At 39.3% G+C, this 15,529-nt stretch overlaps 1 protein-coding gene across 2 annotated transcripts in view; it reads right to left on the bottom strand.

Annotated features, from left to right (window-relative positions):
• The window catches only part of CAMKK1 (calcium/calmodulin dependent protein kinase kinase 1), a 139,122-nt gene that overhangs the window by 17,896 nt on the left and 105,697 nt on the right, over positions 1–15,529 (bottom strand). For both annotated transcript variants that reach the window (XM_081314145.1, XM_081314144.1), the window contains exons 11-13: positions 15,405–15,458; positions 14,474–14,547; positions 515–602 (exon numbers count right to left, since the gene is read on the bottom strand). In XM_081314145.1, coding sequence (XP_081170271.1) covers positions 515–602; positions 14,474–14,547; positions 15,405–15,458 — 216 coding nt within the window. The remainder of the gene's footprint in view (positions 1–514; positions 603–14,473; positions 14,548–15,404; positions 15,459–15,529) is intronic.

Genomic DNA, 15,529 nt, shown 5'->3' with positions numbered 1-15,529 from the left:
CCGACCTTCGCTCATTTCGCCGGGACCTGAAAACTTGGCTCTTCGATCTGTTTGGTCCAGACTGTGGGGTTGTTAATTTAACTGGGTTTTAGATTTACTCTTGGGGCTTGAATTTAATTTAATTGTTTTATTTGTTTTTAATTTTTTGTATTCATGGTTTTAACTGCCCTGTAAACCGCCCTGAGTCCTACGGGAATAGGGCGGTATACAAATCCAATAAAATAAATAAATAAATAAATAAATAAATAAATAAATAAATAAATAAATAAATAAACTACAGCTCCTAAAATTCTCAGTGGCTGGAAATTCTAGAAGTTATTCTTGGCTAGGAAATTATAGGCTAGCGCAGGGCTAGCACATCTTGAAGACACCTGGTTGGGGAAAGCTAGTGTAGCAGCACATAATCGATAAGAATACTAAATAAGATTTAACCTATCCATTCAATTACTGTGATATGGAACAGCTCAGAAGACGCAACATTTTCAACAATCCACTAAAGTTCATAATTGCTTACTTTAATTTCAGGAACAGTTATCCTTAATTCAGGGTTCTTTTCCAGCATCTTCAGAATCAGATCCTTTAGTTCCTCAGTGATCTTGATCCTTGTGGAAGCAAATATAAAATATTTGTAGGACAATGTTTCTTAACCTTGGCATCTTTAAAATAAAACTCCCAGATATAAACTACAACCTACCAACCTTACTCCTTATCCAGGCACCATTATTTAAATTTAAAAAATCCTATATGACATAAGGCTTTGCAGGTAAACCCTTACCCGCCAAATCTAGCTATTTCAACTAGAGTGGAGCTGAGCGGTGAATGAATCGGGACTGCTTTCCAACAGGTGCCGAATTCTAACCACAGTTATGACCACAATTGAGACCAAAATTTATGTTGTTAAGAGTGACAGTTGTTAAGTGAATTTTGTCCCATTTTACGACCTTTCTTGCCACAGCTATTAAGTGATTCATTGCAGTTAAGTTAGTATCATAGTTGTCAAGTGAATCTGGCTTCCCCATTTGACTTGCTTGTCAGACCGTCACAAAATTATTATTATTATTATTATTATTATTATTATTATTATTATTATTATTATTATTATTATTATTATTATTAATTTTATTTGTATACCGCCCTTCTCCCAAAGGACTCAGGGCGGTGAACAGGGCAATACATGTTAAAAGACAAAATACAAAAATTAAAAGAGATTAAACAAAGTACCCACAACTATAACAATAGATTAAAACACATTAAACAGTAATAAAACCCAACCCCATCCCATCAGGCCAGGCCGGCTTGTTCGAAGAGATAAGTCTTTAGATCGCGCCGGAAGGAGTGGAGGTCAGGCGCCATCCGGAGCTCAACCAGAAGATGGTTCCATAAATCCGGTGCGCCCACAGAGAACGCCCTCCCCCTGGGGGCCACCAGTCGACATTCTTTGACCGGTGGACACATCATGCCCAGGACAGTGCAACCATCCTAAATGCATGCCAGACTCTTGTGTCTTTTCCCCTCCCAAAATTAGGTTCAGAAATTTTGCCAGAATCATTATGTTCCTAGTAATTGCTTTGTGATGTTGTAATTGTTTATGATTTTATCATAACCACTTTGAAAGCTGTTTATAGCAAAAAACAAAACAAACCCAGCCCATAAATTTAAGCATAAACATACACAAGTTCCCCTAGCACTCTGTTGTTTATCAGAGATAACTGGGCAGAGGAAAGGAAAGGGATGATGATGGAAGAATGGAGAACATGACCCTATTTGGGGGTGAGGTCCCTATAAACCAGGAATCCAAAGCTACTGAATTCTGCCACCGATAAGTTTCTATTTGAGCTGGCTGAGTTCAGATATCAATCATGGCTTGCACTGAGCTAAGTAAGCTTTCTGACTTTGGGGCTTGAAGTTGTTGACCTGTAAGGCTGTTGATCTGTAAGGCTGGAGCCCCATTTAGAAACAGGGTGAGGACAGAACTGATTGGATTCAACTGGACTTCTAATGACACATCTTAGATTTTAGCAATGCCAAACGGGAGTTTTATTTTGGTTCCTTTGTTCTGAAATATCCCTCAATGATGATTTTTGTAATTCAGTTAGGGTTATTGTGTGCTACCGGAGCCATTAGAAAAGATAACAGATTGATTATGTATATTGATGGACCTGGCTAGCTATATTTGCAAATAACCACAGCCAGTTTGGTCTAGTAGTGGTTAAGGCACCAGGTTAGAAAGCAGGAGACCATGAGTTCAAATTCTCCTTTAGCCATGATAGCAAGCTGGATGACTTTGGACTAGTCATTCTCTTTTAGCCCAACCCACCTCAAAGGATTATTGTTGTGGGGAAAATAGAAGGGAGTTATGTTGGATATATTGAAAATTATTTGTAAAAATAATAAAGATGGGATATAAATTAATAAATACTTAACCCAATCCCTTAAGGACCTAATAGCTACATCCACATAGCATGCTAAGCTTTAATTTTGTTTGGTTGGCTATTTATTGATTCATTGATTGTACCTTATTATGAGAATGTCGAAAATCCTATTGGGAGGGGGGGCTAACCTAGAACTTTATCTCTGTTCTACTCACTAGATAAGAAGAATATACAGTATTTCCACCAATTATCTTGGTCAATCTATAGGACATAAGTGATCTGGGAGAATTAATTTGAACTCTGCCTCATGAGAGGCTTACCACCCACACCCCTTGATCCAGTCCAATCCTTGGTTCATTTATTGCCAAATCATTAAAATGTCTCTCCAAGGTTTCCTCTGATCTTCCCTAGGCAAACACATTCTCTGCTGCTGAGCTAAAGCATACACAGAGATTAGTGTGTAAGACAGGCTGATCTGATCATTAGTGTGAATGAAGCAGATGCATAGAATTTAGATGATATGAAAGAGAAGAAATGCTTAGTTTAATAACATATTTTGTTATTAGGGGGATTAGGGGGAGATTAGGGGGAGAAATGCTTATGAGATTTTATGCCTCAGGTACTCAGGTAGAAGATTCTCACTCAAACAGGAAAACTTTTTGGGCCAAATATCAACTTTTTAAGAAACAGAATAACAGAGTTGGAAGGGACCTTGGAGGTCTTCTAGTCCAACCTCCTGCTCGAACAGGAGACTACACTGTTCTGGACAAATGATTGTCCAATTTCTTCTTGAAAACCTCCAGTGATGGAGCACCCACCACGTTTTTTCCAGACTGTGTTCATATTTTGATAAAAATATCTGCCTATTTCCTCCAAGGTCATCTTTGTGTTTCTCTACAAAACCTGAGAAACTGCAAATAAGAATAAATTCCAACTGCTGCAATATTGCATCTGTTCTTTGAAGGGTCCTTGACTCTGAATCCCAAGTGAGAAAAGGTAAGTGACAAAGCAGTCATGATTTATTATTTAATTCTTTTTACTTCCTTACCCATACTTTTTTCTGGCCTCTTTGTAAACAGAGGCTATGTTTCATAACAGGGCTCTCCAACTTTGGCAACTTTAAGACTTGTAGACTTCAACTCCCAGAATTCTCCAGCTGGCTGGGTTTACAAGATACTAAACAGGGTTATGGCTTATAATTATATCTCGATTCCCACAAAATGCTGAAACTGTAGTGGGTTTCCCCATGCTCAATTACTAACTACCCACTTCTTATCTCAGTGGAGTTTAGCTGATTGTATGGATTGAATAGAAAGTGATATGCTTTGTCACCAAGGCAAAACATTTTCAACTTCCAACTAGCACCAAGTTCATAAAAAGTCTGAGGTGAAACCAACTCTGTGGCTTCTAATTTAAGGCTATCTTTTCCCCATCTTTTCTGTCTTTCTTACTGACCCTATCAAATTAATTGGCTTCATTCAAATACCGAATCCACAGCCCATCCCTTTTGTCCTCCTAACGCACTAATGAGCAGAAAAGCTTTTTAAGTAGGAAAGACTAGACCACAGAGTGGTAGATATGTCACACAGTGAGAGTTAATGCTGCAGGAGATAGTGAAGAGAAGAAAAAGGTTCATCAGTGAAAAATATATCCAATCAGCTCATTAAATGTTAATCCCTTGCTATGGAGGCAGATGAGAAGTGGCACTCACAAGCTGACTAATAAACCTAAATATATGATCGTGGGGAGAAGGTGGGCAAAATGCCTCAAATTTGGCAAATGGCAAACTTGAGGCTGGAGGAGCCTACACGTCATTTTACCCCTACATATGAGAACTCCTTAATTGTCAGTGTTTAGGTGCTCTCATTTATGTAACTCTACCTATGCACAGTATGGACCCACTATGCAAAGTCCTAGCTCTCTGGAGAAATCTACAATGCTGAGAAAAGTGGACAGAAAAAGACGATGTCACTTCAGTCACTTTATCAATATGTACATGGTTGGAAGACCAGCTAGGTCAAGTTGGGGAGAGATCCCGGAGAACATTTAGCTAGTTAATTGTTAAGGAACAACCTGGATGTGATATTCATAACCAGTCATCCATGGGTAAGATGGTGGTATCAGGCAAGTCTGAAGCATATAGAAATACAATCTTGAAATTAAAAACAGCAGGGAAGGAACCCTCCAAACATTTGATAAAAAATTAAGTTTGCTCCATGGCTAGCAAATGTAGCAAAATGTTGAGAGGAATAAAATAGAGTTTCTTAGAAGAGGACATGGCTGGCCAGCTGACACAATGTAAAAGACTACTACTGTATATAGGTTCATCATTGTGCTGTTGTATTAAAAGTTATATTAAAGAGAGTCTAGGCAGAGCCTATATGAAATAAACATTTGTGTCATGACAGGGAGTGCCCATGATGTTAGGTTAGGAGGTTAGGCTAGCCCTGTTGTTGATGGGGTTTTTTTTGTGTGTGTGTGATTGGAAGATGTCATTTACAATAATAATAAGTTGGAAGGGACCTTGGGGGTCATCTAGTCCAACCCCCTGCTCAGGCAGGAAACCCTATACCATTTCAGACAAATGGCTGGCCAGTCTCTTCTTAAAAACTTCCAGTGTTGTGCATTCACCACTTCTGAAGGCAGGTTGTTCCACTGGTTAGTTGTTCTAACTGTCAGGAAGTTTCTCCTTAGTTCTAGGTTGCTTCTCTCCTTGACTAGTTTCCATCCGTTGCTTCTTGTCTTGCTTTCAGGTGTTTTGGAGAATAGCTTGACTCTCTCTTCTTTGTGGCAGCCCCTGAGATATTGGAACACTGCTATCATGTCACCCCTCACCCTTCTCTTCATTAAACTACACATACCCAATTCCAGCAACCGTTCCCTATATGTTTTAGCCTCCAGTCCCCCAATCATCATTGTTGCTCTTCTCTGTACTCTTTCTAGAGTCTCGACATCTTTTTTACATTGTGGTGACCAAAACTGGATGCAGTATTCCAGGTGTGGCCTTACCAAGGCATTGTAAAGTCGTATTAACACTTCACGTGATCTTGATTCTATCCCTCTGTTAATGCAGCCTATGACTGTGTTGGCTTTTTTGGCAGCTGCAGCACACTGCTGGCTCATATTTAAGTGATTGTCCACTAGGACTCCAAGATCCCTCTCACAGTTACTACTATCGAGCAAGGTACCACCTATACTATACCTGTGCATTTGATTTTTCCTGCCTAAATGTAGAACCTTACTTTTTTCACCATTGAATTTCATTTTGTTAGATAGTGCCCAGTGTTCGAGTCTGTCCAGATCCTCCTGTATCTTAAGCCTATCTTCTGGAGTATTGGCTATTCCTGCCAGCTTGGTGTCATCTGCAAATTTGATGAGTTCCCCATCTATCCCCTCATCCAAATCGTTGATGAAGATGTTGAAGAGCACTGGGCCCAGAACAGAGTCCTGGGGCACCCCACTACACACTTCCTTCCATGTAGATGCAGTTCCATTGAGGACCACACGCTGAGTACGGCCTGTCAGCCAGCTACGAATCCATCTGGTGGTGATGCTATCTAACCCACATTTTTCTATCTTATCAAGTAGTAGGTTGTGATCTACTTTATCAAATGCCTTACTGAAGTCCAAGTATATCTACAGCGTTCCTCTGGTCCACTAGTTTTGTCACTTGGTGAAAGAAAGCAATAAAATTTGTCTGGCATGATCTGTTTTTGACAAACCCATGTTGGCTTTTAGTGATAACTTTGTTTGCATCAAGGTGTTCACTGATTTGTTGTTTGATTATCTTTTCCAAAATCTTTCCAGGTATTGAGGTCAGGCTGATAAGTCTGTAGTTTCCTGGATCTATTTTTTTCCCTTTTTTGAATATGGGAACTACATCAGCTCTCTTCCAGTCCTCTGGTATTTCCCCAGTGCTCCAGGATCTTTGAAAAATATAGTTCAGTGGTTCTGAGATCACGTCTGCCAGTTCCTTGAGAACCTTGGGGTGTAATCCATCTGGTCCTGATGATTTGAACTCGTCTAGGCTGGACAGGTGCTCACTTACCATTTTCTTGCCTATCTTAACTTGTGTTTCTATTCTGTTTTTTATGGCACTGGTTTTGGTAGGTTGGACTGTTTTTTCCCTTTGTGTAAAGACAGATGCAAAAAACGAGTTAAATAGTTCTGCTTTCTCCCTTTTGCTTGTCACCTTCTTGCCACTTTCCCCCACTAATGGACCAATCATTTCCTTAACCTTTTTCTTGTTTCTTATATGTTGAAAGAAGCTTTTTTTGTTGTTATTTTTGACTTTGGTCGCAAGCCTTAGTTCATTTTGAGCCTTAGCTTCCCTCACTTCATCTTTGCAGGCACGGGCTGTTTGCTGATATTCTGCCTTAGTTATGTGCTCCTCTTTCCACTTCTTATACTTGTCCTTTTTATCTTTCAGTTTATCAGAGAGTTCTTTAAGCAGCCATGCTGGTTTCTTTTGAAAGCTGTTATTTTTCTTCTTTGTTGGTATTGTGCTAGACTGGGCCTTTATTATCTCACTTTTCAAAATTTCCCAAGCTTCTTGAGTTGTTTTCCCCTTTAGGATTCTCATCCATGGAATTCTTCCCAAGGTCTCCCTAAGTTTATTGAAATTACTCAGAGTGTCATGGATTATTGTTTTAATTGCTAGATTTTAATCTTTGTATGTCACCCAGAGTCACAGTTGTGAGATGGGTGGCCATGTAAATTATTTAAGTATACATAAATCACATGGCACACGCCTCTGCCATAAAAGTTAAAATAAGAAGTAAATATTTTAAAACTAACTGAATAAATAAAGTGGTCAACATCTGGAACTCTAGGGTGGCCTAGTTAAAAGCATTTTGTGAATGTAACAATTCAGATTCTTCACTCTTTCCTTATTGTCAGTCTGGCCACAACCTAAACCTCTAAACAGAAACGTCCCTTCACTCCATTTGTTGAGAAAGGTATAGTTTTATTAGAGTTCATGTGTATTGTAATATTGCATAGCCAGATCTGAGAATTGTGCACCACAATCCCTAAATTCTATATCCCCGCCCTTAACTGTCCCTCGCTGCCCACCCCACTATAACCAACCAAGTAATTGTTTTCCATATCTCTGAGGTCTTAAAAGTTTCCCACTTCTGAATACGTACATTCCTTGTTTGTTTGTTATTTATGTCATTTATATTGATGCCCATCTCTTTAAAGCAACTCTGAACAGTGAATACAGTTAAAACATCAGAATAATGATAAATATCAGTACTGAAATACATACATTAAAAAACAAAGAGGAAAGCAAATCTTTGTTAAGGGGCTGCAACTAATACTGTATGTAATTATTCCTGTTTTTAAGACTGGTCATACAGACAAAAAGTATTAATTCAGACAAAAGTGATAGAGAAGCCGAGGTTTACACTGTATTGGCAAAAAAATCAGCAGCTATGGCAAACACAGATAGCATCCCCCTGACTCTGAACTGAGTTCCTGGTGATGCTATGAGATGATGAACTTATCAGAATGAAGGCAGTGCCTATTGCCCCACACTTGATTTTGCAGGAAAGCAGAAAGAGAAGGTGTTCTAGAAATCTAATTATTCCTTTTGGAAGGATTGTAGCACTTTTCCCACGTTTCTGCACGGATGCCCTGAAATTTGCCAAACCACCCCCTGCTTTATCATACCAGTATGCACGACTCTAAGGATGGCTTTCCAGCCTACTGCATTATAATGATCACCCACACAGGCTGTTAAGAGTGCTAATAGGGGTTGTGGGGGAGGATGCCAGAGAACCCTTAGCTTTAAATGGTTTATAATATCAGTTAATAAGCTCAAAGTATAAAGGGATTATTTATTTGGCATTCATGGCTTTTCATGGGAACATTCCTTCACTCACTATACTCTCCATCCCCCCTCCCTCCTTACCCACAGAGGTATATCATTTTTACATTTCAATTAGAAATAAAGGATTTAATTAATGGAAGTAGGTCAGAAATTCTTTGCTGCTGTTCTACGGTGCCAAATGGAAAGAATCATAGCTTTTGGCATCTCGTCCAAAACACAAATTTGTGGAGTGGAAACTTCCTACAAAAGCTTTTAGAAGTGCGCAGTGTGCCATTCATGATAATGTGGACAAGTAGTCCTTGACTTACAATTAGGAGCGGAATTTCAGTTGCTAAGCAATATGGTCATTAAGCGAGTTATCACATGACTGAACCTGATTGTACAACCATTTTTACTGTGGTCATTAAGTGATTCACACAGTCGTTAAGGGAATCCAGCTTCCCAACTGACTTTGCTCCTTGGAAGATGGCTGGGAAGGTTGCAAATCCTGTGTACAGGACTGCAGGATGCTGCAATCCTTGTAAATGCAAACCAGTTGCCAAGAGCCTGAACTGCAATCACGTGACTCTGGGGATGGTGAGACAGTTGTAACTTTGAGGATGGGCCATGCCATTTTTTCCAAGGCTATCATAACTTTGACCCATTGTTAAACAAATGGTCGTATTTCAAGGACTACCTGAATGATGTGAGTTTATCCATAGATAAGGAAAATGCAACTGGCATTCAACAAATACAACGAATACAATGAACATTCAACAATATTCTCCCAACTGTTCTGAAAGGAACCCCAATCCTCAACAATAGATTTGGGCAGGAAAATCAACTAAATTGTGTATCTTGTCATTGTGCTAATGAATGTCTTTGTTGCATCAAAGAGCTTTCTATCAGCAGAGACACCACACGGGATAACACTCACTGTCTCCTTTGATAATTAAAAAGGTAATACATGTTCCTGTCTGTAATCTAAGTGTGTGTCAGCACAATGCATGAATCTCCTTGTTGGTGGGAAGCTGGCATACTTTACTTGTAAGGTAATCTTTAATTAAAGATTCTAGAATAGCATAAGCTTGCTTGGATTTAAAATGGCTTTGGTTGTCTTTGTGGCATATTGGCTGAAATGTGCTAACCAGAGCTGGCTCTACCATTAGCAAAGAATACTGTCTAGCAATAGCAATAGCACTTAGACTTATACACTGCTTTACTTACAACCCTCCCTAAGTGGTTTTTCAGAGTCAGCCTATTTCCCCCAATAATCTGGGTCCTCATTTGATCAACCTCAGAAGGATGGAAGGCTGAGTCAACCTTGAGCCGGTGAGAATCGAACCGCCAAACTGCAGGCAGCCAGCAGGCAGCAGAAGTAGCCTGCAGTACTGCATTCTAACCACTGCGCCACCATGGTATGTGCTAAAGGTACAACTAAGATTGGGGAATAAGTCCAGTATTTTTCAAACCTGATCTTTTTAAGATAGTATACTTCAACTTCCCCAGTCAGCATTCCACAGATCTTAAAGTTGCCAAGTTTGAAAAACTGTCAGATGTGAAAGATCAGTGCCACAAGTTAAGTTCCGATGAAAATGATGCATTGCTCCTGCCTATACACAGGAATCTAATCAACTAATGGCCAGCACTATTTTGGCACTAGATAAGGGTTATTGTAATTCAAAGGGGTTGGACTGTTTGTGAGAATGTAGAGATTCCATGCTGATTCCTCTTTTAACTCTGCTCCTAGGCTCTGCAGTTCCTTCTCCTGCAAAAACACTGATCTAGTCCATGCATTTTTTTAATTGTATAAATAACTGTTACATGGAGGTTTTGACTGATCAAATCCAGAATAGATTGTCAAGATTAATTCTATATAACCCATCTGGTAACCACCATAGCATATGGAAAATTGCTACTGGGAATATAAGAGGAGTAAATGATGAAGGGTTGAATCAACATATAAGAGAAAGAATGAAGTTCTGAATGAATGTGGTTTGATTTTGTTGAATATAGCTAATGAATTGGAAGCAAACGAAGATGCAGATTTAATTATTAATGAAAGGGCTAAAGGGTTAAAATGTACATCAGAAAGTTGGGAGAAAATGTGCAACATTCTTTGGAAAAATCCATTTCAAATAAATTGTTTATGTATAAATATATTCACACATACACATAGCAAATGGATGAACATAAATATAAAACCCCAACTGTGTGCAATGACAGACTGGGGAATATTAATCAGGCATAAAAAATAATAAGACATACTATTATCTAGCAGTTTCAAGAATGGATACTGAGAAAAAATGGATATAAAAAAGAAGTAAAATAAACTAGAGTGAAAGTGGTATAATGGCAGGAAGAGGAAGTTAAAACTCATGCCTAAAAATAGTAAAAGATACAGTCATCTTCTAACAGAATGAATCAAAAGTGAATGGAAGAAAAGAGAATAGGGAAACTGCACTGAACAATGGAAAGAATAATGTAATCGAGTATCATAGAACTGTGTGGAATAATGACAAGTAGGAAAAAGAATGTTTGGAGAGTAGAAACTTGGAAAATCTTCTGATATAGGAGGAAGAGTGTGAACTAGCCATGTCATCTCCCCATGAGAAATGTCTATATGGATGGACATATGAAGGACAGTTGCAGGATCTGTGTATGGCTAGTCTAGAGAAAAGAAAGTCTAGGGGTGACATGATAGCAGTACTCCAGGGTTTGAGGGGCTGCCCCAAAGAGGAGGGGGTCAACTTATTTTCCAAAGCACCAGAGGGCAAGACAAGAAATAATGGTTGGAAATTAAGCAAGGAGAAATCCAACCTGGAACCAAGGAGAAATTTCCTGACAGTGGAAAGGCTTGCCTCCACACGGTGTGCGTGCTTCCTCACTGGAGGCTTTTTAAGAATAGACTGGACAGCCACTTGTCTGAAATGGTATAGGGTCTCCTGCTTGAGCAGGAAGTTGGACTAGAAATTTCCTAGGTCCCTTCCAGCTCTATTCTGAATTTGAAATTGAACAATGAAATAAAACAGGTACTGCAGTTAGTGATGAAAAAATGCATACAGAAGGACTATTGCAAAATAAGGATGAAAGAAATAAAATTCTGCACAGAAAAATGGTAACTTCAAATAATGTAATCAAAGAGCAGCATAAAGTTAAACTGAATTAAATTAATTAAAATGCACCACAATTTTGAAATAAAATTTAGGAAGTTGAGGTAGTGAGTGAAGAGGGCTAAACAAGGTCTCTTCCGCAGAGTGAGTGGAATTAAAAGCGATGAAATAATTTTGTGTGAAGTTGAAGTGACAGAATGCTGAAAGAGTGTCTTATAGAACTGTATGGGAATGACAGTGATACATCAAAGGAAGAACTGGAGCAAATACTGTATTATCCATTTTAGCGCTCAAGAAAAAAGTGATGAAAAGAAAGTCATAACGCTGTGAAAAATGTTGAAAAGTGTGAAGCCTTCAAGGGTAGATGTTAAACTGGAGAAAATATTAATAGGATTTGTTTATACAGGTAGTCCTTGACTTACAAGTTTTCATTTAGTGGCTGTTCAAAGTTACAACAGCACTGGAAAAAGTGACTTATAACCTGTTCTGAACCAGCCTGCTACCGGCCTTGCAATAAGGCAAACCCCTGTTCAAACAGTAGAGACTGGAGAGCGTCTAAGGCTGGAAAGCGTCTGCCAAGATTTATTACTCAAACAACAGAACAAGAAACAAAAACACTGGAACTTGAATCCTCAAACGGAAGGGTTGCTTTCAGCAACCAGCCCTTCCCCAAACACTCCTTTTATTTAGAGTTCAGGGCGTGGCCTCCCTGTGCCTCCTCCCGAGGAGTCCCACAGCCTTTCTCTGTTTGTTCCTGCTCGACTGCCTCCTGCGTCGGGCGTCCTTGAACAGGGCCAGCTGTGGGTCATCATCCTCCGCACTATCGGGCTCACGCAGCTGAGAAGAGGGCCCCGGCTGGGGGCTCTGCGAAGCCTCCAAGCCATCATCAGCCAGTTCGTCTTCCACACCCTCCTCCTCCCCCTCATCTGAGTCATCCGAGACATCTGAGCCGGCTGCCGGACCCACAGGCTGGCCCTGAGTCACAACATAACCAGCTTTCACACTTATGACCATAGTGGCATTCCCAGGGGCATGTGATCAATATTTGGGCGCTTGGCAACTGACATGTGTTTATGACACTTGCACTGTCCCAGGGTCATGTGATCACCATTTGTGACATTCCCAGCTGGCTTCTGACAAGCAAAGTCAATGGGCGGAAAGCCAGGTTCGTTTAATGGCCTTGATTCACATGATTCCCTTAACGACCGCAGTACTTTCCTTAACAACTGTGACAAAAAGATTGCAAAATGGGGCAAAACTCACTTAACTTAGCAATGGTTAGCAATGGAAAATGTGAGCTCTATTCTGGTCTCACGTTGAGGACTATCTGCAGTGTGGCTCAGCAACCTGTTTACTAAGTATGTGGAAACTACATCTGTTCCTGACAATTGAAGGACATCGTTATGGCTCTCCTAAACAAAGACAGCAAGAGGAAATAGAAAACTACGGGGGGAAGAGTTTGTCAAAATTCCAATAAAAAATGTAATAAAGGTGAAAATGGAGAAGCTAAAGTGCTCTGGGAATTTAGAATTCAAGCAGACAAGCACTTGCCACATTAACACTACAGATCTAACAACTGTCGATAGACAAAAAAAAATTTAGATAGTGGATGTGGCAATACATGGAGACAGAATAGAAGAGAAAGAATGGAAGAAAATCACAAAATAGAAGAGCTGCAAACAGAAATAGAAGGACTGTGGCAAAAGAAAGCAAAGATAGTATCAACAGTAACAGATGGCTTGGGTGCAATCCCAAAACATCTGGAGCACCACTTGAACACCCTGGGCATTGACAAAATCACCATCAGTCAATAACAAAGGTAGATTTACTTGGAACAACTTACAGTCTGTGATGATACCTTTTATATTAGGAAACAACATTTGCCTATCCCAGTTTTTTGGGAAAGTAGAGTGTAAGAAAAGGATGTGTGATGTTCCCTTGGTTGTTAATGTATTTAAATATAACAATACGCCTCCTTATACATGTATGTGTAAGGAAGTATGTTAGTTGAAAATGTAAACGTGTGTATACTTTTGTATGCTAGTGATGCCATGTTTTTGCCTAACAAATCATGTTATTTGCAGTGGCTGTTAGACAGTCGGTATGATGTCACAGGGAATACAGATGTGAAAATCAATGCATCTAAGACCAAGGTAGCTGTGATTGACAGGGAAAAGTGAATTAATGAAGTAGATGCATTTCTGTACCTGGGTAGACTGTTTTATTAAAAATGGAAAAATGGATGGAAAAACATTAAGGCATGCAATCCAGGTAGAAAGTAGTAGATGATATGTGGTCATTTATTAAAAGAAGTGAAAAAGAGTATGGAGTATGGAGAAAGGCCATTTTTCTCTATTTCGTTATATGGAAGTGAGAATTTTGAATATCATAGAGGAAATGGAACTCAATTGCCCTGGAGTGTTTAAAAGTGGAGCAAAATGAGAACAGACAAGGTCAAGAGAGAGAATGGATGCTGCCGGTAAATGAATGTCAATAAATACAAAGGTGACTGACCTGTACCAAAGGTTGAGAGAATAATTGAGATACTTTTGTGTGACAGAGAAATAATTAGGACCAAATCTCAAAACCAATATATAACAGAAGGGTCAAAAGGAAGGGAGAAATACATTTTTGACTGAAAATGATTTCATCTTCAAAAAGAGAGAGCTTTATGAAACATCCTTTCAGGCTGTCATTGGACAATATAGGAATAACTGGGAAAATACTCCTTAAATACCAGTATAACTAATTATACAGCATATCTAATACAATGTGGGAAATGAGGCTTCCATGATATGTAAAGTGGCTGGAGAAAGCAGAGACAAGAAAACAAAGGAAAGAAGGTTATTAATGGGATAGGTATAATTAGAGTAAATCTTTATTAATGGAGCTACTAATCAAGGACTACTAGGATGATGTCCTCTACTTATTGGGATTACAACACCCTTGATCTTCAACAGTCTATCTGTGGGATACCCCCTCAGCCCATTTTCCATGGGTTCAGTCCCTGCTTTCATCCATTGCTGTTCCAGATGTTACCCAAACTGAAAAGAGACTGGCATACTTGCTGTTTACTGGCATGATTACCACCTGTTTGGAATGGGCAAGACTAGATGTTCAGATGACTCCAGCTAAGGAACTCTGATTGCGGTAGTCAACTCTACAAGTCTACTTACTCTTCTGGAAACTCCACAGGCTTGTTTTTGATCTTGTTGTGAAGCGCCAGGATGTATTCGTCAATGAAGGGACACTGAAAAACAAACCATTTTTCCATTCTTTTTGGCCTATAGATAACCCTACACTGGCAGGAACAGTTATGTCTTAGGCCCTAAGGAGCTTTTTATAGGACTGATTGTTGTGGTATTTGAACTCGTATATCATGAACTCGTATATCAATATTCCTATGCACTCATAGTCATATTAAATTTTTCACTTATACTGTAGTGGAAGCAATCCGCTTTTCAGTTAAAACAGTTAATTATCTGTGAATTATATATATTCTCTCTCTCTCTCTCCCCCTCCCTCCCTCCCTCTGTGTGTGTGTGTGTGTGTGTGTGTGTGTGTGTGTGTGTGTGTGTGTGTGTGTAGGGTCTTAACCAAATCATTAGCTGGTTCAATTATATTTATTATATATATATTTACGCATGACTGGCAAAGGGTGGGCAAAAAAGAAGTGGGAACAGGAGCAACTTCCGATTTCCTGCCAGCTTCCCCATTGAGTTTCTTTGGGAATCTTGCAGGAAGCTTTGAAAATCTCCCTTCCCTTCCCTTCCCCTCCCCCCTTCCTGTTCTACAACTAATTTCTAGCTGTATTGTAGAAAATAATCTACATTACAATATAATGTAGAACAAAACAATGCATGCATATTGTAAACAATCATCTAATATTCTAACTTATGAAAGTCCGTAACCCTTACAAGAAAGCTAGTTTCCAAATACCATCCTGGGAAGGCTAAACAATGCTTAACAGGGTGCTTCAATCCAATATATTGATACAACTTTTAGTATGCCTTATTGGGTGAAAGGGGAACTGGACAGCCCTAGAACAGATGATTTAACTCTAACACCCCCCTACAAAAAAAATAGTCCCATTTACAGATTCCTTACCTTCCCATATACAAAACAAAAGAGAGTAATACCCATTGCCCAGACATCTAGAGCCTGAAAGGAAAAAAACATTTAATTAATCTATTCATTTCTTTCCTATGTTTTAACATTTTTTACTTCTCATT

The sequence above is a fragment of the Vipera berus genome, assembly GCF_964194415.1.
Source record: "Vipera berus genome assembly, chromosome: 1".
Lineage (NCBI taxonomy): Eukaryota > Metazoa > Chordata > Lepidosauria > Squamata > Viperidae > Vipera > Vipera berus.
Note: the sequence above shows the minus strand (reverse complement) of the source record. Positions and strands in the feature narration are given on the sequence as shown.